General features: G+C 36.8%; 5 protein-coding genes across 5 annotated transcripts; 4 read left to right on the top strand and 1 right to left on the bottom strand.

Moving 5' to 3' along the window:
• Positions 1-260: 260 nt before the first annotated feature.
• On the top strand, positions 261-2,083 carry B0P05DRAFT_452969 (cyclic nucleotide-binding-like protein; the record flags this gene model as incomplete). The annotated part of the gene is made up of 4 exons (XM_051573907.1): positions 261-869; positions 922-1,057; positions 1,109-1,368; positions 1,481-2,083. Coding segments are annotated over 4 exons (1,608 nt in total), but the record flags the coding sequence as incomplete, so codon positions are not given.
• A 6,347-nt stretch (positions 2,084-8,430) lies between these two features.
• B0P05DRAFT_607071 (uncharacterized protein) lies at positions 8,431-8,849 on the bottom strand (the record flags this gene model as incomplete). The annotated part of the gene is made up of 1 exon (XM_051583364.1): positions 8,431-8,849. A coding segment is annotated over one exon (150 nt), but the record flags the coding sequence as incomplete, so codon positions are not given.
• Positions 8,850-8,902: 53 nt separating this feature from the next.
• B0P05DRAFT_520766 (uncharacterized protein) lies at positions 8,903-9,975 on the top strand (the record flags this gene model as incomplete). The annotated part of the gene is made up of 2 exons (XM_051575793.1): positions 8,903-9,410; positions 9,537-9,975. Coding segments are annotated over 2 exons (720 nt in total), but the record flags the coding sequence as incomplete, so codon positions are not given.
• A 2,371-nt stretch (positions 9,976-12,346) lies between these two features.
• On the top strand, positions 12,347-12,930 carry B0P05DRAFT_520762 (uncharacterized protein; the record flags this gene model as incomplete). Its single annotated transcript, XM_051575792.1, has 1 exon — positions 12,347-12,930. A coding segment is annotated over one exon (378 nt), but the record flags the coding sequence as incomplete, so codon positions are not given.
• Positions 12,931-20,591: 7,661 nt separating this feature from the next.
• B0P05DRAFT_460540 (uncharacterized protein) lies at positions 20,592-24,802 on the top strand (the record flags this gene model as incomplete). The annotated part of the gene is made up of 4 exons (XM_051574014.1): positions 20,592-21,480; positions 21,536-22,448; positions 22,494-24,533; positions 24,580-24,802. The coding sequence occupies 4 exons, from the start codon at positions 20,592-20,594 to the stop codon at positions 24,800-24,802; spliced, it is 4,065 nt and encodes a 1,354-aa protein (XP_051439600.1).
• Between the last annotated feature and the right edge of the window lie 267 nt (positions 24,803-25,069).

The following is a 25,069-nucleotide window of genomic DNA, read 5'->3' as shown; positions in this document are numbered from 1 at the left end:
AGTATAAATCAGAATAATAGCCTTAACTAATGGTGCTAGTTCTATTAGAATTTTTCGAGCAAAGCGCGAGAAAACCATGAACGGAGCGGTATGACAATTTATGAACATATATACCAAACAAAAGCCCAAATCAAGTTAATGTCGGACAAGATTGGTTTGCATTTTTTTTGAATCTGATTGGTGGGTTTCAGACGGTCAAGTATGCTAGTCGTAACAGAACTTTTCATTTTCTTTCTTTTTCATATTTTTTCCAACTGAAAATGACTGATATACAAACAACAGAACAAACATCTATTTGGTCAAGCGCTTCTTCAAAGTCTTCTTCTATCTCTTCTGTGGAGATAAGTGACGACCGCAATATTCCACCCGAATTATTAGCCTCCCTTAGACAACACTCTCTTTTTCAACGCACAAATAACGAGCATTTTCTAGAAAAGATCACTTGTTGTATGCATTTAAGAGCTTACGGTCCACGCGATGTTATCATCGTCGAGGGCGAGCCTGCCAAGGCCATGTTTTTCCTCTTGAGAGGCTCTGTTGATGTTTGCAGTGCTGACTTTGAACGTATTTATGCCACATTACCCAAGGGCTCGTGCTTTGGTGAAATTGGTATCTTATATTCCATGCCACGTACAGCCACAGTTGTTGCTGGTAGTAAATGCGTTGTAGCTGCCTTAACTGCTGATGATGTCAATGCTATTTTACCTCAATATCCTGAAGTCGAAAAAATGCTGCGATTTGAAGCGGAGGAACGCTTAGCCTTGTTAAGAAAGAGCAAGAGCATGAACGAAACTGAACGTGTTAGCTTCAAGCCTTTGACAGAACGTAATGTAGAAGAATTTACAGGTGCTCGTAATTTATTGCAAAAGGTAAAGAGCGATGACGATAATGAGCTTTGTAAGCTAAGCTTTTTTTGTATAGAGTCCGTATTTCAAAGATTGCCCAGAAGAATTCTTACATTATATATCACTTAAAGTGGAACCTCGCCATTATGCGCCCAATGACTTAATATGTAAAAGAGGTGAACAAGGGTCTGATTTGTTTTTTATCATGAATGGTAAGCAAAGCATAAACAGAATGGACTTCGTGCTCATTTTCTTCTGATTAGGAACTGTAGAAGTGGCTAATTTAAATACAGACACATCAGATGCGCGGACTCCTGTGGAGCGTTTGTCCGCCGGTGATTACTTTGGTGACATTTCTGTGCTTTTAGATGAGCCACGTGCTGCTGATGTTCGTGCTGTTACTGCAATTGAGCTTTATGTTTTAAGCAAGTCTGATTTTATTGGAGCCACTAATCGTTTTCCTGAATTGAAACAACGGTTTAAAGAAATGGCTAAAAATTCATTAAACAATTTAAAGACAAAGGTAATATGATTCTTTGTGTTTTGCTGAACATTACTAACGACAAAAAAGGCACCTCTACTATTCAACCATGATATCAGTAAAGGCAAGTATACAATTGTGGAAAACATCGTAGCATTTGAAGCTAATTTTTGTCTTAGAGTCGCCTACTATTTCTCCTACACTGGAACAAGCAACTACTTTTACAACATCCACTATCACTCCTAGTTCAGTATGCAGCACAACAAGCGATCAGGATCCTACTTTGTTTCTTAATACAACTGCCAATGTCTTAAAAGGTAACGAAACGAGAAAAAGAAGAGCAAGCGTTGCTATCTGGTCTGATCCAACGTTGGTTCAGCTCGCAAATCGCCATCTCAAGCCTTCTATTGCCGAAGATTCAAAACTGAAAGAGAGTTTAAGCCCAGTGCCCGACGTATCCAAGTCTGCTGATTTTGTTGGTGATAGTCGACTTGTATCTCTGAATGAAGAAATTCTTGGTCTGATTGCGAATCATTTGGACTTTCTATCAATTCTCCAACTATCTGCTGTTTCAAGAAAATGTTACGATTTTGTTAAAAATAACGATAAAGTTTTTTCCAAGGTTGATCTCAGTTCTCTGAACAAACGAGTGACGGATGATACTGTTGATTTTATTGCATCAATTGTAAATGGACGTGCAAGAGAACTCAACTTGTCACAATGCTTTTATGTGACAGATATTGGTTTTAAAAGATTGCTAGAAGACTTGCCCTATGTGGAGATAGTTGACCTCAATTCATGCTGGCTATTGACCGACAAAAGTTTGACTGTCTTGGCATCCTCTTGTCCTCGTTTGACAAAATTAGACTTGTCTAATTGTAGAAAGATTAGTGATAATGGTATTTTTCGATTACTAGACGAAAAGGCTTCACGGAACTACCCTCAGCTGACTGAACTCTCTCTGTCATACTGTAAAAAATTATCAGACATGACAATGAGTCATCTGGCCGAGTTTTGTTCCAAGACACTTTACTCTTTAAATATCCAACGATGTACTCGTATCACTGATCAAGGATTTGGCAAATGGGCAGGAACTTATTTTCCTAACTTAAAAATACTTAATCTGACAGATTGCAGCTTCTTGACGGATCAAGCTATTGCTCATTTGGTTGTTGCGGCTCCTCATCTCAGGAATCTTTCTTTAAGCTTCTGTTGCGCGCTTTCTGATAGTGCGATTGAAGGCCTCATTTCTCTTACAGAATTGCAAGAGTTGGATGCTAGTTTCTGTGGTGCGGCAGTTTCTGATGTCTCGGTACGATCGCTTCTCAATTCGAATGCATTTGAGCGCATAAACTCCTTGAACCTTAGAGGATGCGTTCGAATTACAGATACATGTGTAGAATCGATATTGGAACTGGCTAGATTAAACACACTCAATATCAGTCAGTGCCCTGGTATCAGTTTGGCCGCAAAACAGATGATCAAAGAATCAGGAAACGTACATAATCTGGTTGCGTAAACTACGACACACGTGCATTGTACAACCATTGTATATATATAGATAAACATTGAACATATATATTTTCTAAACAAACAAACACTTTTTCTTGCAAACACAGATATTTGCTAAGATACATGCTTTTTAAGTAGTTATTTAAATAGCTAACTCCTTTCAACAGGAATGAATTTCATTTGATTCAGGTTCAACTATCTACTTTTCTTAAGGAAAAACGAGATCTTTCTTTGTATATCTACACTCGTTTTGCTTTCAAAGTGATTTATTTACTCTAAACAGCACTGCTTTTAAGCACTCTCCCAATTGGAGGCATAGCAGTGTCAGTAATGCAAAACTTTATTTTGAAATTTTGCGTCAATATAAACAAGTTTGATTAGGATCAATATTGATAAAAGAGAACAACCAAGTCATGCAGATCTCCTTCTTTTTCTTCGGCACATAAAGGCAGCATAAGGTTTGTTTATGTATTTATTAATATACATGGTATCTTTGGAGTTAAGTTGGACCAAAAAAGCGACTTGCAAAAAATGACTTGCAAAAAATGATCATCTTTTTTTAAGGAAAACTTGCTCTGATTCCATTTAGAGTCCTTTCAACGTCAAATGAGAGGAAAAAAAGACTGTGGTATTATAAAAACTGGAATAAAAGAAAGGAGGCAAACATGAGATATATGAAATAGAGAAAAGACTGAGAGTCTGAGAGAGCTTGATCGATACTTGAAATGGAGTTGACATTACGGACAGAGGATAGAACTGGAAAGAAAAGCGGAAAGGAGGATTTGCGGCTCACAATCAAGGTGGGATTCATCATGCAGCTTACTTGCTAAACGAAAAGTTGTACTGCTTATGACTTGGGAGAGGAATGGGTTTCAGAAAAAAAAACAGAGCGCCAGTGAACTTACAAAATGGCAAGGGTGGTGCATGTAGACATCTAAAAGGTACTTGGGGAAGGGAAATGGAGGAGGGCAACACAAGAAATAACGATTCAAAGGAGGAGGACTTGACGTAGAAAATGGACCAAAAGAGCATGGATATTGGGATTAACGTAATCGAAAAAAAAAAAACGTAAAACCAAACGGCATACTTGGTAGGGCAAATGAAGTACAAATAATAAAATTCAGGGGACAATGGCGAGAAAAATCATTAAGAACTGTATGTGACATAAGACGACGTAGGTGAAAATAATTGTTGACTTTGTTGTGGAGCAGTTAGTAAAGGGCATTGCCAGCAGGAAGAGGAATTTCGAGAGATTAAGAGCGCTTTCGATTGGGCGACAGGTAAGGATCAGGCGGTATAGGAGGGGAGGAGCTGGGGCATGATTTGCGATAAGAATTGGTAGAAAATGCGATAGGGGTTTGGGAGTATATAAGGGCAGAAGTAAATGCTTGTAGTTTAATGGGGCTGTTGTGAACATATATGAACTCATATGCATAGATCAATAAATGATGATCATGGCAAAAGACCAGATCACATCTATGGCAATTGCAATGGATCTATAGTCACTGACATTCACTCATTCTACTAGAAGTACTACATCATCCTCATAGTCAGAGATTATGAACCTAGTGACTCTGTTATTATTAATGGCCCTCATAAAGTGACAGTTAGAGCTGACAAATACATTAGCATTGGCATTTGACAAATATGTAATAGTTTATTCAAGTTCAGGTCAGATCATGTACGATTGGCTGAGCTAACAACTTCCTCTAAAGGCATTTCTCTTAATTACTCCTGATCTAACAAATCAATCCGTAGTCAAGAAGCTAACCCAAAACAATATTTTGACCGAGAAGAAAAAGTATAAATACCTTGACATTTTATAGCAATTGAAGGACAACATTTTTCTTGGAGAAATAAAAACCTATACAAGTTCGAACGGACTTTCTCTGTGTTCTTACCTTTTCTCTTATTGAATATCTACTCTCTCTTCATCTCACAACAGGGGCTAATATGGGAGTTTGAAAGGAAGATGGAAAAGAAAGACGTACGAGAGGAAGGAGAAAAAAATGAAAGAATAAAGGGATTTAGAAAGAGCCTTTTTTTTTACGAAAGACTTGTAAAGCGCGGTAGGTGGCAGATTCAAAGCGTGGAATTTCTTGTCGAGAACGAAACTGTAGGCATTCATGGGAGAGATTTAAAACAAAATATGGTTACCTGTTAAGGCGAGCATACTTGGGTTGTATTTACAGTATTCATATTTTGCAATGAGAGAGTTGAATAGAGGCGGAGAAAGATAGATAGAATGCAAAAGTCTAAGAAGCGGAAGGCAAAGACAAACGTGAACGGGGACATGGCAATTAGAGAAAATGTAGGATAGGTGATCTATAGCTAAGAAGATGCGATTGAAGTAAGGAATGTTAATAGAAAGTTTTTTTGCGCACAAAAGGGAACAACAAAGGCCAGTGATAGGTGGAGTATTGTGAGAACAAAGGAAAAAAGAGAGAGTAGATTGGAGATAAGGGAGCGAAGGTAATTATATGAAAATAAGAGAATTGGGTGCTAACAAAGAGTAGACCCATCGTCATTGAAGAGCTTTCGGTCGTAGATGAGGATCAATGACGCTAATCCCACTTTGAGAACGAGGTAAAATGAGTGTAGAGAAAAGAATGGTACCAGAGGAGTGACTGTTGATGAAGGAAGTGATGAGTCGTTGTAATATACTTTGTTAAAGCGAGGCAGGCAAAGGGCATGCCATAGCCTTGATAAAATGAATCAATTGAGTACATTAACTCTATCTCGGAATAACCAAAATGACCTTTCGACCAAAGAGTATTACTCATGAAAATGCCCAACTTGACAACTCTTTGTGACTTTTTTTGATGCTACAAGGCAAAAAGTAAGGCTATTGACAAGCTCAAATACTCAAAATGTGTGCAAGACGTTCTGATTTCTGGTGAATGTGTTTGCTTGCGAATTGTGCTATATAAATAGTGAGATACGAATGAGAAACCTCACAAATATTTCTGCGTATTTACTCGATATTCTATCAGCAAAATTGCTGTGTTATCTACATCAAAAGACTCAGAAAGCAAAGATCAGTAGTTTTTGTTATTTTGCCAAAGCTTAATATTTGCGTCTTTATGTAGTTCTCAGCAAACGCTCGATTTTGGATGCAGCGGCAAAAAGAATTAGAGTTGCCTTCTATTTGAATCTCTGTAAACTAGCCATCTAGTATGTCCTTTGTTCACTTACCCCATGTTTACATTGTACAATGTCTATATCTCTATAGCTGCATTGCTAACACATTCCACATGAGGTCCAGAGCAAAAAAAAAAAAAGCAAAACAGGGCTTAAACATGCCATTCTTTGATGCGTCATTGCCCGATAACTAGATTAACAAAACAGCCGATTTTTTTGTTTAAAACATGTTCTCTCAAGTCTAGAAGCTGAATGGTGCTATTGAGTTGACGACTGTGAGAAATTAATTTTTTGATCCATGAAGGGTTCACAAGAGCTTTTGAAAATGAAAAAAAAAGTTCATCAAAATTTTTTGGAATGTGGGTCTGATCCAGTCCAAATGAGATGAGAACATGTCTAGGTACTTCTTATAGAAATAATCAGGTTTACTAAGACGAAAAAGTTGGCTCAATCTGAGCATCGCCTTCAAATCTATATTCAAAGTTTTTGATACATTGTAATTGATAGAAAAGAAGTCCTTTTCAGTATATATGGATTAGTAAGTGAATAATTGTTTATATACCATTCGCTATGGAAAATATTTACGAGTAATTTTTACTATAATATATGGCGCTTTTAATGGTTAAGGGGGTAGATTTGGATATAGTAAATAATGAATGCTAAACAAAAGAAGGACCCGGTGTTTCAAACACCAATTTTCTTTGAAGGGTGCACAAATAGGTAGCTTTGCATTACTTTCTTTCTTTCTTTTTTTTTTTTTTTTTTTTTTTTTTTTGGCTATAAAACACGTTGTTCTCCAACTTATATATACAAAGTTTGACATGTTTCTCATTAACATGTATTTTCAAAAACAATTTTTAAAAGGCGCTACTTCAAGATTTCGTAAAATGTTATTTGCTCTCACTATATACCAACAAAAAAAGGTAACTAAAGCAATCAAAAATCTATGGCAAATCAAAAATTTATCAAAAATAGTATCAATAACAGCATCAAAATGTTACGCCACAGCGTAAGCAAATGCATTTCTCTTCCATCGGTAGAAGAAATCTTCCATATTTGAGTGAAAATTTGACCAAAATTTTTCTTTTTGAGCGCACAGATCTTTCATTCTTGATAAGAATCTCTTCCATTGCTTACACTGTAGTGTTAACAGAAAATCAATAGAAAGTTAGCAAAAAGATAGCGCTGAAAAAAATAGATATCATCTTCTGAATATTTACTTATTTTGAGGTCCACTAATATTTATGCCGACATAACAAGTATGCCATTTGTGTACTCAAAAAATATTTTTTAAAAAATAAAAACCAAGGCTTTTTTAAAAAAATAAAAACCAAGGCTTTTTTTTAAAAAAAACAAAAGCATTTCTGTAATGATAAAAATAAAAGAAGAAACTTTAATTTTTTGTTTTAAATTAATAAAAAGGCTTATTTTTCAATTCTTCTGTTCTAAATTAATAAACGAGTCTACCGGATGATAATTTCACTGTTTTAGTTTAAAGAAGAGGTTACTGCTTGGTAGATTTGTTTTCTATTTTAAAGCAGAAAAATTAAAAAACAAACTTCTTTTTTAATTCAAAACAAGAATTTTCTACTTTTTTGTTTTTTGTCATTGCAGAAAATCTTTTCAATTTGTTTTGTAATAGTGGTTTTTATTATTCTTCAAAAAAAATTTTTTTGAGTACATAAACGGCATACTTGCAATTTCGGTATAACTGCTAATATTTTTATTATTTTTGAAAATGCCTTTTTTTGGGCAAGCCCATCACACTGATCACAAAGGCATGAGGTCTACAAGTCTTTCCATGTTTTTTTTTCTCTCTAGCTGCTTTTTTTGTAGAGCTATTACAATCTTTAGAAAGAGGTTTTGAACACTAAAATTTATGCTTGGGTCAGAAAAAAGAAAAAGAAAAGCATTTTCAGAATTGCAGAAATATTAGCAGTTATGCCGAAATTACAAGTATGCCATTTGTGTACTAAAAAAAATATCTTTTAGAAATAAATAAAAACTAGATTTCTAAATTAAATCAAAAAATTTTTGCAATGAAAAGAATAAAAAAAAGTAGAATTTTCTAATTTTTTGCTCAAAATAAAAAAAAAAGTAGAATTTTCTAATTTTTCTGCTCAAAATTAAAAAAAAAAGCTTGTTTCCCAATTTTTCTGTTTTAAAATAAAAACAAATCTACCAGGCAGTAATCTCTTTCTTAAATCAAAACAGTGAAATTATCATCCGGTAGACTCGTTTATTAATTTAAACAGAAAAATTGAAAATCATGCTTTTTTATTAATTTAGAACAGGAAAATCAGAAATTCTCCTATTTTTTACTTCTTGCCATTACAGAAAACATTTCTCATTTATTTTAAAGCAGTGGTTTTTATTTTTTCTAATTTTTTTTTTTTGAGTACACAAATGACATACTTGTCATGTCGGCATAATTGTTATCGAAGTTCAAATTGATTACATATTCTGATATTATTTTTTCTTTGTAATTCGCTACAAGCACTAGAGGCCTAGGTGCATGGAAGGCAAATCCAAACTTAGCGAAAAAGAAAGAGTTTAGACAACAATTAGCTGCTTTCTTGGATACACTAGTTCTGCAACTCCAGAACAGAGAAACATTACACTGCTCAGAGAAATTGGACTGGATTAAAGCTGAAGTCAAACTGTTTACCAAATCATTTCAATTGGAGACAGTCAATTGGAGAAACAAACAGATTAAACGGTTACAACGTAAACGTAACAAAACCTTCGGCATCAGAAACATCGTGGTATAGTGGATTGGACACTACCCATAGTAAAGAAACAATTGGGAGCTTTGCAAGAGGAAGCTGCTGAAATAGACGCTCTGAGAGCGGGAAAGCGTTGGCGAGAACAATGCCTTTTTTTCTTTTTTTCTTTTTTTTTTTTTTTTTTTTTTTTTTTAGTACCAGAAGAGTTAATACAATACAGGTTACCACGCGGTTACATACCAGATACAGATCAAATTAGCAGAATCGTAGCCCAGGATCAGTTTATTATTGATCTGATCACCACTTCGCTTCTGAGAGTTCCTTCAGGCACTTATAAGGCTGGCGACAATATGTTTATCGATGGCACAGAGTATGAAGCTCTTTATATACCTCATTCATCAGATCTTGTAGACTTACCTCCTGTAGTAGCAGAAATACAACACACAGTGACACGCGAGTTTATGTGTCGAGCCATCCAGTACTGCCTGAATGTGTATAAGCGTTTCCACATTTTATCAATTTTATTCCTCGTCTGTACCTCGAAAACAAAGCCCAAAACTCTGAGAGACCTCTTCAAACCTGTCCAAAACAAGTCTAACCTCTTAGAAACACCTTGCTGCCACTTCGCAACTAGTTGCTTCATGCTGACCAAACAGAGTATCGATCCTTTTATTGACAATCACGATGCCAAGAATTGGATCTTTGGTTGTCTTTGTCCATTTCTTGAGTTCTGGCCAGCAAAACATAATCATTATTGACCGATGGGACGACCCAATAATACAAAACTGTACTTTGTCACAATGGAAATGGTCAAAAATGACAGAAAAACAGAGAATGATAAAGTCGAAGCGTTACAAACGATTTGTCAAGCAACACAAAATCAATTTGAGAAAATAATGACGACCGTTTTCGACAACCCCAGCCGAGCGCATCAATACGCAGAAGCAGGACGGCACTATAGCGCAAGTCTTGAAGTACGACGCAATGAAGCAAGAATTAAACAATACACCTCCAGAAGCAACAACACCAATGGAGCTTCCTAAAGACTTTGACGGCGCTTCTAGTTCTATAAATTCCAAATACAAAGATTTGATTGCATTCATCGATGCTTGGGAGCAGAATAACAAAGGTCGAATGAATTGGTCTGCCTGTTGGGAAGATGGAAAGAAAAAAGGTCTGTTCAATGAGTACTCAAACACCCATAGCTTGAAGAATATATACCACAGAGCAAAAAATGATACCTAATCACCATTAGCACCGTTTATATGACAAATTAGTAATTAATGAAGAAATTATCAGTCAGGATTATCCCAATGTTTTATCGTAAAAAAAAAAAATACAGTTTTCTCATATCCAAACTTTTTTTTGTGTGTTAATTATTATGTTGACGATGTTGCAATCTGTATTTACTTTATTCTCTAAAGCTATGAGCTAAAGATATTTCTCTTCATCTACATACTAGTTTGAGTGAATTCATCAACCGTTGACAAACGTAATGCAACAGGAATCTTGGAGTAAGAAATCATTTACAATTAAAAATAACTTTGTCTAATGAAAAAGGAAATTCTCTGAAATCAAAAGAAATACACCAGCTCTAGTTAGCTAATTCCAACAATTACTTTTACCAAAGTAGTCAAAAATAATGACATTTGTTTTCGAGAAAACGCCAAATTCCATAGATTTGACTATATCGTACACACAAAAATGTTTGGGTCAGAAATTGAATACAAAATTGGCTTCCAGTTGAAAAAGTGGTCGAGGGGTAGTAAAGCCGTCGTTTGTCAGAGATACGTAAGACTTTTACTATAACAATACATAGTGAGAAATACCTCCATAGTGCTATAAAGTACTGTAAAAGTATTAATTTTGCAATACGTATATAAAAAGTGTATGCTATCGTCCAAAAGCGAGAATACATTTTCCATCTTTTTCTCATCTTTTTCTCATCTTTTTCATGGCAGCTTTATTGCACTTTTTACACCATTAAATGCGCCATACTAAGCTATATAGCTTTACTCAATGCGTCTCTTGATTATTTCTTATAAACTCTGACACTTTTAACCAAATTAATGACTTTTACTACCCAGGACAAGCAGAAAAGAGAAGAAAATGTTGGTGTTTGAAATATCCAGCCCTTCTCCTACAAACATTTGATGCTTATCATGTCCAAAGATGCTCTCTTTGGACTCAAGAGCTTCCAAGGTTATGATAACTTCTACTTGTAAATACCTAAGCCATTGCTTAGAGGACATCTGTTACAAATGCCTGTCATTCTAGAGCCGAGATTTGACAGTTTCTCTCTTTTGACTTGCTTTTACATACAACCCTTCAATAGAACTGTTAGCACACAATTAAAAGAGTTATACACAGACAGCCTCTAAGCCAAAAAAAAAAAAAAAAAAAAGAGGATCCTTATTTCTTTTTGTGGCAAATACTTGCTTATGATCAATAAGTAACATTGCAGCAATGATTAGCTACAGAATTTAGGGCTGCTGATTTAATGATAGTCAATAAGCCTGTTTTTTTTTGTAACATGCAACAAGTGAAGGACAGAGAAAAAAGAAAAAGAAAAGACGCGTTATCAATTATTTTAAATACTAGTGTATATACTTTATTGAATAAAAAGATAAAAAAGAGACTGGTACTTTAGCCAAATACTGTGAGTATTTGTTTCCAGGAACTAGGACGAGGCCTAAACCAGTTCAATTGAGTTCCCAAAAAATGGTGCGCGTACGCACAAAGCCCCTCAGACCCCCACTATATAGTATTCACACTATCAAAAAAAATGGAATACCTATCATTTTCAATAGATGATCCACTCAAGCGAATGAATGGACGAACACTATATATAAAAAGCCATTACTCTGTCCGATAGTCGACCCTAAATGAATAGAGCTTGCCACGAATAGACAGATACCCCTTCAAAAGTGAAGCTAACTTTAGAAAGACTACTCTAGCCATCAGACTAAAATAAGCCCCTCTAAAGGGCATTCACAAAAGAAAAGGCGAATGACTATCAATCCCAGTAACCTTCACTACCGCTTTCTAGCACTATCACAGTAGCAAACGACCAAGACTGCTGCAATACCCTAATAGCCACACACACAAAGAAATGAGACTACCAAGATACCACGAATAGGGTTAAACTTATTACTATCCGATAGGTTCCCCTCCTCCTCACAAGTGAGAAGAAGGTGCCAAGAAAAGATAGTAGCCTTCCAGCGTTGGGAATATTTGGACTTGGACTGCCAGTGCGCATAACTAAGATGGAATACCCCCTCGGATAGGACCATAAGCTAACCCTCTACACGCGTCTGTTTTACTCTCTATCAAATTCGGCAAAGACCCGTTTAGTGAAAAAAAGGCAGACTATCTTGACAGAGAATGCACTTGTACCCAGGTGGTAGATCCCCCTCCTCAAGTACGTTTGGTACATTATCCTGAAAGGACAGAAAACAAACACGCTGCAAAAAGAAAGCAAAGAAAAAAAGGGTGGGAACCTGTTTTTATATTCTGATAAGTTCCCTGACCATTATTCAGACTCAGTTATACTCAGCTAACTTTCTAAACCCCAGTTTTAAGGGCTTATTGAGGGCTTTAGAGGTATAGAGACTACATGATCGAATACAGAAACATATAATCTATGTTCTCCTAGTGTATTGAGTTGCACAGTAATAATAGCACTATTTTATATAGCAATCTTTTTTTCATGTAGCTGCATAATCATGGATTTTGTTTGCCGCCAAGGCTTACAAAGTAGCAGTATCAGACACATACAGCTGTACCTGGATCCAGCAATACAGTTTGAGCTATTGGCAAACAGAAAAAGAATGCTGATCAAATTAGAGTGTGAGTCTGGTGCCCCAGATAAAAAGGAAATGGCATTTAAAATAGACAATCCTCCTTTTGTATGGTATTCATCATTTGTAATATCCAAAGCTACTCGCTCTGGCCTCAAAAATAGCATGTATTATAATATAGTTTGTTCGTGTGTATTTTATACGTCAAAAAATACTACAAAGAGTACCCCTCTAATAGTCAGTATCCACTGAAATAGGCCTCCTTTGTACTGATGACAGTGTGCAATCAACTTTGAATGCAGATCTGAGAGGAATGCTCAAATCAAGTCGTCTTTATCATCTTAGTAGACTCGTTTTTTTTTAACAGAAGCACCTAGACCTAACTCACCTCATTTCGGTTGGATCAGACCTACATTGGGTCATTCCAAAAATTCTTGTTTTTTTCTATCTTCACGAACCTCCGTGGATCCTCCTGTGATGATCTGAGCACTTTTTAATACAAAATATAGTAAATAGTCTTTCATCATATAAATGAATAATCACTTATAGCACTATACATCATAAATATAAGGTAAGCATTGTATAATGACAGTAAATAACGATAACAGGGATAATATGGATATTTACAAAAAGGAAACCATAATTGTACCTTTTAGATAACCAGGAGGACTAAAGGAGAATCTACATAGTCAACTCCCAGGCACAAGCTGTCAAAGTGTTAAGCAATCAATAATCAATAATCACAATTAGTCAATAAATCAGGTAGTATAAAAGACAACCTGGAAAAGATATATCTTAGAGGATTATCATTTATTTTTGTAATAAAGAAGTACTGAACAGTCTCACTGTATTTCTTTGTTTTCTTTTCTGTTTTCTATATTTCTTTTCACAACCTAAACACCACAACTGATATAGGCTAACTTAGAATCACATAGGCTGACACAGGCTGACACAGGCTGACACAGGCTGACACAGGCTGACACAGGCTGGCATAGGCTGACACAGACTGATATAGGCTGATGTTGTGAACATATATGAATTCGTATGCGTAGATCAATAAATGATGATCATGGCAAAAGACCAGATCACATATATGGCAATTGCAATGGATCTATAGTCACTGACATTCACTCATTCTACTAGAAGTACTACATCGTCCTCATAGTCAGAGATTATGAACCTAGTGACTCTGTTATTATTAATGGCCCTCATAAAGTGACAGTTAGAGCTGACAACTTCCTCTAAAGGCATTTCTCTTAATTGCTCCTGATCTAACAAATCAATCTGCGGGCAAGAAGCTAATCCCAAAACAATATTTCTACCGAGAAGAAAAAGCATAAATACTTCGATATTTTATAGCAATTGAAAAAGATAACATTTCTTTGGGAAATAAAAGCTTATACAAGTTCTAACGGACTTTCTCTGTGTTCTTACCTTTTCTCTTACACTATATCTATTCTCTCTTCATCTCATAACAGTTGCTTTGTTCTATTTTAAACCAGGCTCACAGGTAAACTACACCCTTCTTTTGCATAAATTTTAGCAAACTCGAATTAAGCAAGTGGCAGCTGAAAATCATTTTTGAAAAGCAACTACTAGCCGTTGACAACGTCTTCTCTTCCCAAATGACAACTGCTGCAATTCGATATCCTTATTGAATGCTCTTGATTATCAGTTTTATAGCTAGGCTCACTCTTGCAGCAGAGTAGTTACGACAGCTATAGCAACCATAGTAGCCATGGTAACCATGGTAACCATACACCACAGCGTGAGCAGCTACATTTTTCTTCCATCGCTTACGCTGTAGTGACAAATTTACAAAAAAGAGTAATTAGAGCGATGGAAAAAAATTATAGAAAGACTTGTATACCTCAGGCCTTCGTGGTCAGTGCGATAGACTTACCCAAAAAAAGGCATTTTCAAAAATAATAAAAATATTAGCAGTTATACCGAAATTGCAAGTATGCCGTTTATGTACTCAAAAAAATTTTTTTTGAAGAATAATAAAAACCACTATTACAAAACAAATTGAAAAGATTTTCTGCAATGACAAAAAACAAAAAAGTAGAAAATTCTTGTTTTGAATTAAAAAAGAAGTTTGTTTTTTAATTTTTCTGCTTTAAAATAGAAAACAAATCTACCAAGCAGTAACCTCTTCTTTAAACTAAAACAGTGAAATTATCATCCGGTAGACTCGTTTATTAATTTAGAACAGAAGAATTGAAAAATAAGCCTTTTTATTAATTTAAAACAAAAAATTAAAGTTTCTTCTTTTATTTTTATCATTACAGAAATGCTTTTGTTTTTTTTTAAAAAAAGCCTTGGTTTTTATTTTTTTAAAAAAGCCTTGGTTTTTATTTTTTAAAAAATATTTTTTGAGTACACAAATGGCATACTTGTTATGTCGGCATAAATATTAGTGGACCTCAAAATAAGTAAATATTCAGAAGATGATATCTATTTTTTTCAGCGCTATCTTTTTGCTAACTTTCTATTGATTTTCTGTTAACACTACAGTGTAAGCAATGGAAGAGATTCTTATCAAGAATGAAAGATCTGTGCGCTCAAAAAGAAAAATTTTGGTCAAATTTTCACTCAAATATGGAAGATTTCTTCTACCGATGGAAGAGAAATGCATTTGCTTACGCTGTGGCGTAACATTTTGATGCTGTTATTGATACTATTTTTGATAAATTTTTGATTTGCCATAGATTTTTGATTGCTTTAGTTACCTTTTTTTGTTGGTATATAGTGAGAGCAAATAACATTTTACGAAATCTTGAAGTAGCGCCTTTTAAAAATTGTTTTTGAAAATACATGTTAATGAGAAACATGTCAAACTTTGTATATATAAGTTGGAGAACAACGTGTTTTATAGCCAAAAAAAAAAAAAAAAAAAAAAAAAAAAAGAAAGAAAGAAAGTAATGCAAAGCTACCTATTTGTGCACCCTTCAAAGAAAATTGGTGTTTGAAACACCGGGTCCTTCTTTTGTTTAGCATTCATTATTTACTATATCCAAATCTACCCCCTTAACCATTAAAAGCGCCATATATTATAGTAAAAATTACTCGTAAATATTTTCCATAGCGAATGGTATATAAACAATTATTCACTTACTAATCCATATATACTGAAAAGGACTTCTTTTCTATCAATTACAATGTATCAAAAACTTTGAATATAGATTTGAAGGCGATGCTCAGATTGAGCCAACTTTTTCGTCTTAGTAAACCTGATTATTTCTATAAGAAGTACCTAGACATGTTCTCATCTCATTTGGACTGGATCAGACCCACATTCCAAAAAATTTTGATGAACTTTTTTTTTCATTTTCAAAAGCTCTTGTGAACCCTTCATGGATCAAAAAATTAATTTCTCACAGTCGTCAACTCAATAGCACCATTCAGCTTCTAGACTTGAGAGAACATGTTTTAAACAAAAAAATCGGCTGTTTTGTTAATCTAGTTATCGGGCAATGACGCATCAAAGAATGGCATGTTTAAGCCCTGTTTTGCTTTTTTTTTTTTTGCTCTGGACCTCATGTGGAATGTGTTAGCAATGCAGCTATAGAGATATAGACATTGTACAATGTAAACATGGGGTAAGTGAACAAAGGACATACTAGATGGCTAGTTTACAGAGATTCAAATAGAAGGCAACTCTAATTCTTTTTGCCGCTGCATCCAAAATCGAGCGTTTGCTGAGAACTACATAAAGACGCAAATATTAAGCTTTGGCAAAATAACAAAAACTACTGATCTTTGCTTTCTGAGTCTTTTGATGTAGATAACACAGCAATTTTGCTGATAGAATATCGAGTAAATACGCAGAAATATTTGTGAGGTTTCTCATTCGTATCTCACTATTTATATAGCACAATTCGCAAGCAAACACATTCACCAGAAATCAGAACGTCTTGCACACATTTTGAGTATTTGAGCTTGTCAATAGCCTTACTTTTTGCCTTGTAGCATCAAAAAAAGTCACAAAGAGTTGTCAAGTTGGGCATTTTCATGAGTAATACTCTTTGGTCGAAAGGTCATTTTGGTTATTCCGAGATAGAGTTAATGTACTCAATTGATTCATTTTATCAAGGCTATGGCATGCCCTTTGCCTGCCTCGCTTTAACAAAGTATATTACAACGACTCATCACTTCCTTCATCAACAGTCACTCCTCTGGTACCATTCTTTTCTCTACACTCATTTTACCTCGTTCTCAAAGTGGGATTAGCGTCATTGATCCTCATCTACGACCGAAAGCTCTTCAATGACGATGGGTCTACTCTTTGTTAGCACCCAATTCTCTTATTTTCATATAATTACCTTCGCTCCCTTATCTCCAATCTACTCTCTCTTTTTTCCTTTGTTCTCACAATACTCCACCTATCACTGGCCTTTGTTGTTCCCTTTTGTGCGCAAAAAAACTTTCTATTAACATTCCTTACTTCAATCGCATCTTCTTAGCTATAGATCACCTATCCTACATTTTCTCTAATTGCCATGTCCCCGTTCACGTTTGTCTTTGCCTTCCGCTTCTTAGACTTTTGCATTCTATCTATCTTTCTCCGCCTCTATTCAACTCTCTCATTGCAAAATATGAATACTGTAAATACAACCCAAGTATGCTCGCCTTAACAGGTAACCATATTTTGTTTTAAATCTCTCCCATGAATGCCTACAGTTTCGTTCTCGACAAGAAATTCCACGCTTTGAATCTGCCACCTACCGCGCTTTACAAGTCTTTCGTAAAAAAAAAGGCTCTTTCTAAATCCCTTTATTCTTTCATTTTTTTCTCCTTCCTCTCGTACGTCTTTCTTTTCCATCTTCCCTTCAAACTCCCATATTAGCCCCATTAAACTACAAGCATTTACTTCTGCCCTTATATACTCCCAAACCCCTATCGCATTTTCTACCAATTCTTATCGCAAATCATGCCCCAGCTCCTCCCCTCCTATACCGCCTGATCCTTACCTGTCGCCCAATCGAAAGCGCTCTTAATCTCTCGAAATTCCTCTTCCTGCTGGCAATGCCCTTTACTAACTGCTCCACAACAAAGTCAACAATTGTTTTCACCTACGTCGTCTTATGTCACATACAGTTCTTAATGATTTTTCTCGCCATTGTCCCCTGAATTTTATTATTTGTACTTCATTTGCCCTACCAAGTATGCCGTTTGGTTTTACGTTTTTTTTTTTTCGATTACGTTAATCCCAATATCCATGCTCTTTTGGTCCATTTTCTACGTCAAGTCCTCCTCCTTTGAATCGTTATTTCTTGTGTTGCCCTCCTCCATTTCCCTTCCCCAAGTACCTTTTAGATGTCTACATGCACCACCCTTGCCATTTTGTAAGTTCACTGGCGCTCTGTTTTTTTTTCTGAAACCCATTCCTCTCCCAAGTCATAAGCAGTACAACTTTTCGTTTAGCAAGTAAGCTGCATGATGAATCCCACCTTGATTGTGAGCCGCAAATCCTCCTTTCCGCTTTTCTTTCCAGTTCTATCCTCTGTCCGTAATGTCAACTCCATTTCAAGTATCGATCAAGCTCTCTCAGACTCTCAGTCTTTTCTCTATTTCATATATCTCATGTTTGCCTCCTTTCTTTTATTCCAGTTTTTATAATACCACAGTCTTTTTTTCCTCTCATTTGACGTTGAAAGGACTCTAAATGGAATCAGAGCAAGTTTTCCTTAAAAAAAGATGATCATTTTTTGCAAGTCATTTTTTGCAAGTCGCTTTTTTGGTCCAACTTAACTCCAAAGATACCATGTATATTAATAAATACATAAACAAACCTTATGCTGCCTTTATGTGCCGAAGAAAAAGAAGGAGATCTGCATGACTTGGTTGTTCTCTTTTATTTGCCTGGAGTCTGTGAGACATAAACTAGCCATGTATCACCACAATATCTATTTAAATAAAATGTCCTATCAAAAGATTCTTGATCCCCTAAATCAAAGAAAGGGAATGCTTGCATATGAAGATTGCCGAAGTCTTGAGAAATTCTTGTGATGTATGAAAGATGGCCTTTAGCACATTGTGAAAAATATTGCAAATCATCATATATTCAGAACTCCCATTTAATTACTCGTTTTTTCTATAATAAAGAAATATCTAGAGTAAAAGGCATAGTGTTATTTGTATGATTCAATGAAATCAATATCTTAATTAATTTACGTTTATACACCTAATTCAGAGCATTTCTTGCCTATCGTTATATACCGTAAATGAAGCTACTTATAATAAAGTTGACCTAGATTGTATTTTTATTGTACTTTTTTCCAACTTTTATTATGGCCAAAGCTTAACTATGAACACGATCGTATCGTCATCTTTATTAGTCATCTAAAAACCAAGTTGCACTTTGTAGTATTTCAGGTTGGGGTTTAGAACCGAACACAAAACTATTGCTAAAAATACTTCTTCGACCTTTCATAAATCTGTACCTGTGCACACGCAAGCGTTTTTTCTTTGTCTTTTGATAGGGCTGATACTCTGTGTAGTAACCGAGCCAACACGATTTTAAATCCCCTTTTAAAAGAGGCACTTCGTTTCAGTCTACGATGCCAGCAAGAAAAGAATTTCAGACAAAGCCAATAAAGACTATATGCATTCGCTGATCAGACAAAAAAGGGAAAACGGATTCCACACATTTTTTTTTTGAGTCGGAACTGTTCTTAATGTCTCCTTAACAGGGAATAAGTCCAGGTTTTTTTTATTCTTCTTTTTCTTTTTTGACAAACAAATAAAGTGTAAATACACGTAAAGAAATACGCTTTTTTCAAGCGAAGAATTATTAGAAAAACACTCCTTTAATATGTCAAAGTTTTCGTACGACGATCTTCCTTGGCAAGTAGCAGACGAACTACAACATCTCGAGTTTGAACTACAAGACGGGGATATTACACAAAAGGGTTATGAAAAAAAGAAGGCCGCCATACTTGCTCCTTATCAAGATTTGATTGAAGAAAAGACACGCCTCTCAAAACAACTTGAGTCTTCTGAAGAACAACACGAGGTTGAACCAGACTTGGCTCAGATAGAAGCCGAGTTAGGTCCTGAACCAAGTGCTGCTGACGTGACAGATTTTCTAGATTTTTTGCCTTCACCTACACATTCTCCTGCGGATAGCCGAGGTGCTACTCTTATGGAAGCGCATCAACAGCAGCAGCAACAACAACAACAAGCACCAAGACCACCCGTAAATACAATGACAGGTAGTCCTCAACTATCACAACTACCTCGACAACCACCATTGACAGGCCATCCTCAACCCCCAATGCCAGGATATCCGATCCGACCCAACAATGTCTATCCCCAACAACCTCGACCTTATATGATGGATAATAATTATAGACCTGCACCAATGTATAACAATAGACCTCCTCCTTCTCATGCATTTGATCCTCGTATGACTGCTCGACCCATCTACAATAACAACTATCCTGTTCGTCCCAACATGAATGGATATAGACCGTCTATGTTACCACCAAATTCACAACCAGGCTCAATCTATCGTCCTCAACAACAGCAACAGCAACAGCAACAGCCACCTCCTCCACCTCCTTCAAACCCTCCCCCTTCTCAAAACATGTATTATCGTCCTCAACAACTACCTACTACACCTTCTCCAATCATGAGTAGTCAAGCATCCATGACTCATAGTCGATCTACTTCTCTTGATTCCAAACCTGAATTTACGTTCAATAAACCATATCCACCGAGCATACGACAAAACTTGGACATGGTCATGGAACCAGAATCTTTAGATTGGGGTAATTATTTGATAAATAATGAAGGGTTACACACTAAAATTTATTAAATAATAGATACGGCTTCACAAGCCTCTTGGAGACCCGGTAGAGAAGGATCTATCATGACCATGCCTAAATCAATCTCGAGCAACAGTGGATTCTTGGATCCTACAATTCAACGTACTCGCTCAAATGCTAGTCTAGGGCGTAGCCGTTATCGAGACAGTTATATGGCAACCACATTTAAGGCGATTGAACCACCTCCACAGCCTAAATTAATGTTCCAGGATCCGGCCGATCAAATGTTCTTGGCAGATCTAGCAGGCCGCCAAATGACACCTTTGAAAGGCCGCCCGATTCCGTTTGATTTGTATGATTCAGACAATAAAGTACGACTGACCGACTTCAGTCATATTGTGAATGCTTTGCGGTATAAGGCAACAGAGAGCACAGATCGGTTAAAGGAAGCATTTGCAATTGTCGACGGTCGCGGCAAAGAATCTGCTACACTTACCTGGGATAAGTTGAATGCACGCGCAGAAAAAATAGCACAGACATTGCAGCAAAAACACAAAGTGAAACAAGGCGATCGTATTGCATTAATCTATCGAAAGTCAGAGGTTTTGGAATTTATCCCAGCCCTGTTCGGTTGCTTTTTAGCAGGTGTGACAGCAGTACCTATCAATGCAGCAGAAGATCTGTCTGAACTCTCCTTCATCATCTCACTCGCCAATATCCATTTGATTTTGACTACAGATTACAATCATCGAGCATTTGTCAAAGAGAAAAATGTCGAACTTGCTGGCCATGTTACTTGGCTCAAGACAAATGATTTAGGTACTTGGTACCCTTCTAAGAAGTCGTCCGAGTATCCACCAATCAAAGTACCTGAGATTGCTTACATAGAATACGCCAAAGCAAATAATGGTGAATTGAAAGGTGTCACAGTCACACATGCTTCGATTATGGAACAATGTGCAGCATTTCAGGCTGCTACGACCGAGACAATTGTCAACACAAATGGAAATGGTGTGGAAGTCAAGCCAAAACATAGAACCCGTCAGTCTGATGTTGTCGTGAGCTACTTTGAACCAAGACAACAAATTGGCTTAATCCTTTCTGTGCTGCAATCCGTGTATGCTGGCAACTTGACTATCTTTGCCAATGGTTCGATTGTGGATACACCTGCTGTATGGATCTATGTCTTGTCAAAATACAATGGTAATGCTTTGTCAGACCTGCCTTTTTTATTGTTATTGACTTACTCTTTGTATAGCTACTATGGCTTTGGCAGATTATAACTCCTTGAAGTTTATCACACATTATTTTGAATCCAATCAAAAAGAAGTCAAAACACATAGTAAAAAAGTAGTTCCTGATCTCTCATCCTTGCGTTATTTGATTGTAGATACTAACATTGTTCGACCTGAACTCAACCAATTGATTGCCGATAAATTATTGGGGCCTTTGGGCAACACTGACTGTCCCTTAGAAGTCATTTGTCCTGTTCTCTCGTTACCTGAACACGGTGGCAAGATTGTGAGTATGCGAGATAACTTGGGTCCTGCTTTTACGGAAGAATCAGTTGAGCATGAAGAACTCGTGTCTGAAGAAGGTCAGCAAATAACACATTCAATCAAGACAACGCAGTCTGTATTAGCACCAGGAGGATCGCGCGATGCATTTGCTTGTTTGCTGGATGCACAAGCACTAAGGAGAAACAAAGTGTTGGTGTTGGCAGCAGGTGCAGAAGCCAAAAAAGCAGAAAATCTCAATGAGCCCGGTCGAGTCTGTGTAGAATCCTTTGGGTTCTGTATGCCCAAGACAAATGTGGCCATCGTGGATCCAGATACAGCCACCGTCTGTCCTCCTGATACATTGGGTGAAGTATGGGTGGATTCACCCTCTATGCATGGTGGATTTTGGGCATTGCCGAAGCATACTGAATCCATTTTTCATGCCCGTCCTATTGTTGTTCATCCCGAATCATTTTATCCTGAAGTATCTACTGAAGTCTATTTAAGAACCGGCTTATGTGGAACCATGATTGGAGGTCGATTGTTTATTTTGGGTCCCTATGAAGATCGTATCCGTCAACAGCATTTAGGCAGTGAACTTGGTTTGGAAGATACGTATTATGCAAGCGAATTACTGGATACCATTCGTAAGCGTGCCCGTATTCAGAAATGGTAATGTATACTCTTTTAGACATCAGAAACTAATGACTCGTATAGTACTCTCTTTGAAGTGTTTGTCAAACGCCAACATCTTCCTATTGTTGTTTGTGAATCAAACGCAAACCGAGCTGACCTTATTAAAATAGCAGATGAAATTGATGAAGCATTGATTGATTTCCATGGCCTCAGAGCCTATGCGATTATTTTCGTAAAAGAAAATGGGTTACCTCGACAAAAAGTACATGGACGTCGAGTGATTCATTCGTTGATGACCAAGAAATACTTTATTCATGGCCAACTTAACATCAGACATATCAAAATCGACGTCGATCGCACCATATTCAACTTGGCTACCAATGTCGATCCTACTAATAATCTATGGCTTTCCGGTATGGCTTATGACAAGGCAATTCGCACTGGTGCTATTATTCCCCATCCTCAGCGACAACACACCGGTCTTGAGCAAGTACGTAACGTGATTGATGAAAGAACAAATTATGATGTTTCTCGGTTTACAAACATGGTTGATATTCTGCAATGGCGTACAACTCTATATCCTGAAGAAGTGGCATTTACCCTCTCGACTCTTTCTGGTCAGAACATCAATACAAAGACATACTCTTGGCGAAAATTAAGTTATAAGTCTGCTGCAGTGGCAGCTTTGTTAGTCAAGAAAGGACTCAAAAGAGGCTCACGTGTGTTGGCCATGATTCCATTTGGCGTTGACTATGTTTTTTGTATCTATGCTTGTTTAGCCATAGGTGTTATTCCTATACCTATTGAACCTGTAGACCCTCAACTTCAGTCTGGACGAATCAATGAATTTGTAGAACAACTGATTGAAGCTTCAAGAGATCTAGGCGCTTCCGCTATCTTGGCAAGCTCAGAAGGAGAAGATGTGTTCAAGAACAATGCAGTGAAATCAGCTTTGAAACAATTATTACCCTCCAGCTACAAGTTACCAGAAACCATCAATATCTCAAAAGCACCTAAAAATCACAAAATGCTGGGTAAAGAAAGTGGTTTTACGGTACGTCCTGAATGGATTACATCCAATAGAAATGTGCCTGCCATGATTACCATCCAAACTTCTTCTGATGGCCGTCGTCTTTATGCTCACCTGGGTCATGATACCATTTTAAATCAATGTAGAACACAAAAAATGACCTGCCAAATGCGCTTCCAACGCGGTATTGTCACTACAGGTCTTGGTACGTATGATGGTCTAGGTCTTTTACATGCTTTGTTTTGTGGTGTCTATGTGGGTTGTAGTACTGTGTTGATTCCCTCTGCTGACTTCTATATGAACCCTGTTTCCTTCTTTGAATCTCTTCAACGACATAAAGTCAAGGATGCATTCTTGACGAATGCACTCGTCCAGTTTGCCATGAATCGCATGAACGCAAATGACAGTCGACATATCACACTGAAGGGCGTACAGAACCTGATGCTAGCAAACGACAACCGACCCAAGCCTTTACTCTATCAGCATATGGCTAGATATTTTGTTCGACATCGACTCGATAAAGAATCTATCAATACCGTTTACAGTCATGCAGCAAATCCAATGATTACTACACGATCCTACATGCTACTGGAACCCATTGCTCTCTCAGTAGATCCTTACTGGCTTCGACAAGGCATTGTGCGTGCCATGAACCCAGAAGAAGAAGCTTATGGTATCTTATTGAATGATTCTGGTATTGTACCTAGTAATACGATGATTGCCATTGTCAATCCCGAGACACGTACACTATGTCCTAGTCATGTAGTAGGTGAAATTTGGGTGTCTTCTGATAGTAATGCAAAGACATTTTATGGTTTGGATGATGCTTCTCATGCACAACGTTTCGAGGCCTCCATTGCTGGCAATGATCCCAATATCAAGTACTTCCGCACAGGCGATCTTGGATTCTTGTGGAATGTAAGACGCCGTGTAGACAATCGTATGATGCAACCTGTGCTAGAAGAAGGCCAATGCCTGTATGTGTTAGGTCCTATTAACGAAACTATCTATCGAAACGGGTTGATTCATTTCCCTATTGATATCGAATTGTCCATTGAACGTTGTCATCCCATGATTCCAGCTGGTGGAAGGTAAGCCTATATAGAATGCATTTGACATGTCACTAAGTTCATATAGTATTGTATTCCAATATAAGGAAGAAGTGGTTGCTGTTGTCTCGGTTAAGTCCAATGAGTATGCTCTTTCGGCAGTTCCTTTGGTAGTCAATGCCATTCTTGAGCATCATTCGTTCTTGGTGGATATTGTGGTCATTGTCCATCCAAACCACTTTCCTCGGTCTCGTTTTGGTGATAAAATGAGACGAAAAGCACTTGTAGTCTTTGCTGAAAAGAAACTGTAAGTCTATCTTGTTTGAATTTTCTCTTACTTGTATTGTATAGAACGGCTATTTATGTTAAGCGCATCACCAATCAACATGAAAACCTCATGCTCCCTCAATGGACACAATCTCAGCTCTCACTTGCTGATGTCAATGACTCTGGATCAGTTCATTCTGCTCATTTCGCACAATCTATATCCGATTTTCACTCTGAATTCGATAGACCATCTGCCCCTCAATCTCTCATGCGTCAAGACACATCCTTGAGTCGAACGTCTCATGCGACTG

The sequence above is a fragment of the Gilbertella persicaria genome (genome assembly GCF_025201335.1).
Source record: "Gilbertella persicaria strain CBS 190.32 chromosome Unknown B0P05scaffold_1, whole genome shotgun sequence".
Lineage (NCBI taxonomy): Eukaryota > Fungi > Mucoromycota > Mucoromycetes > Mucorales > Choanephoraceae > Gilbertella > Gilbertella persicaria.
This window is presented reverse-complemented; position numbering and strand designations above follow the sequence as displayed.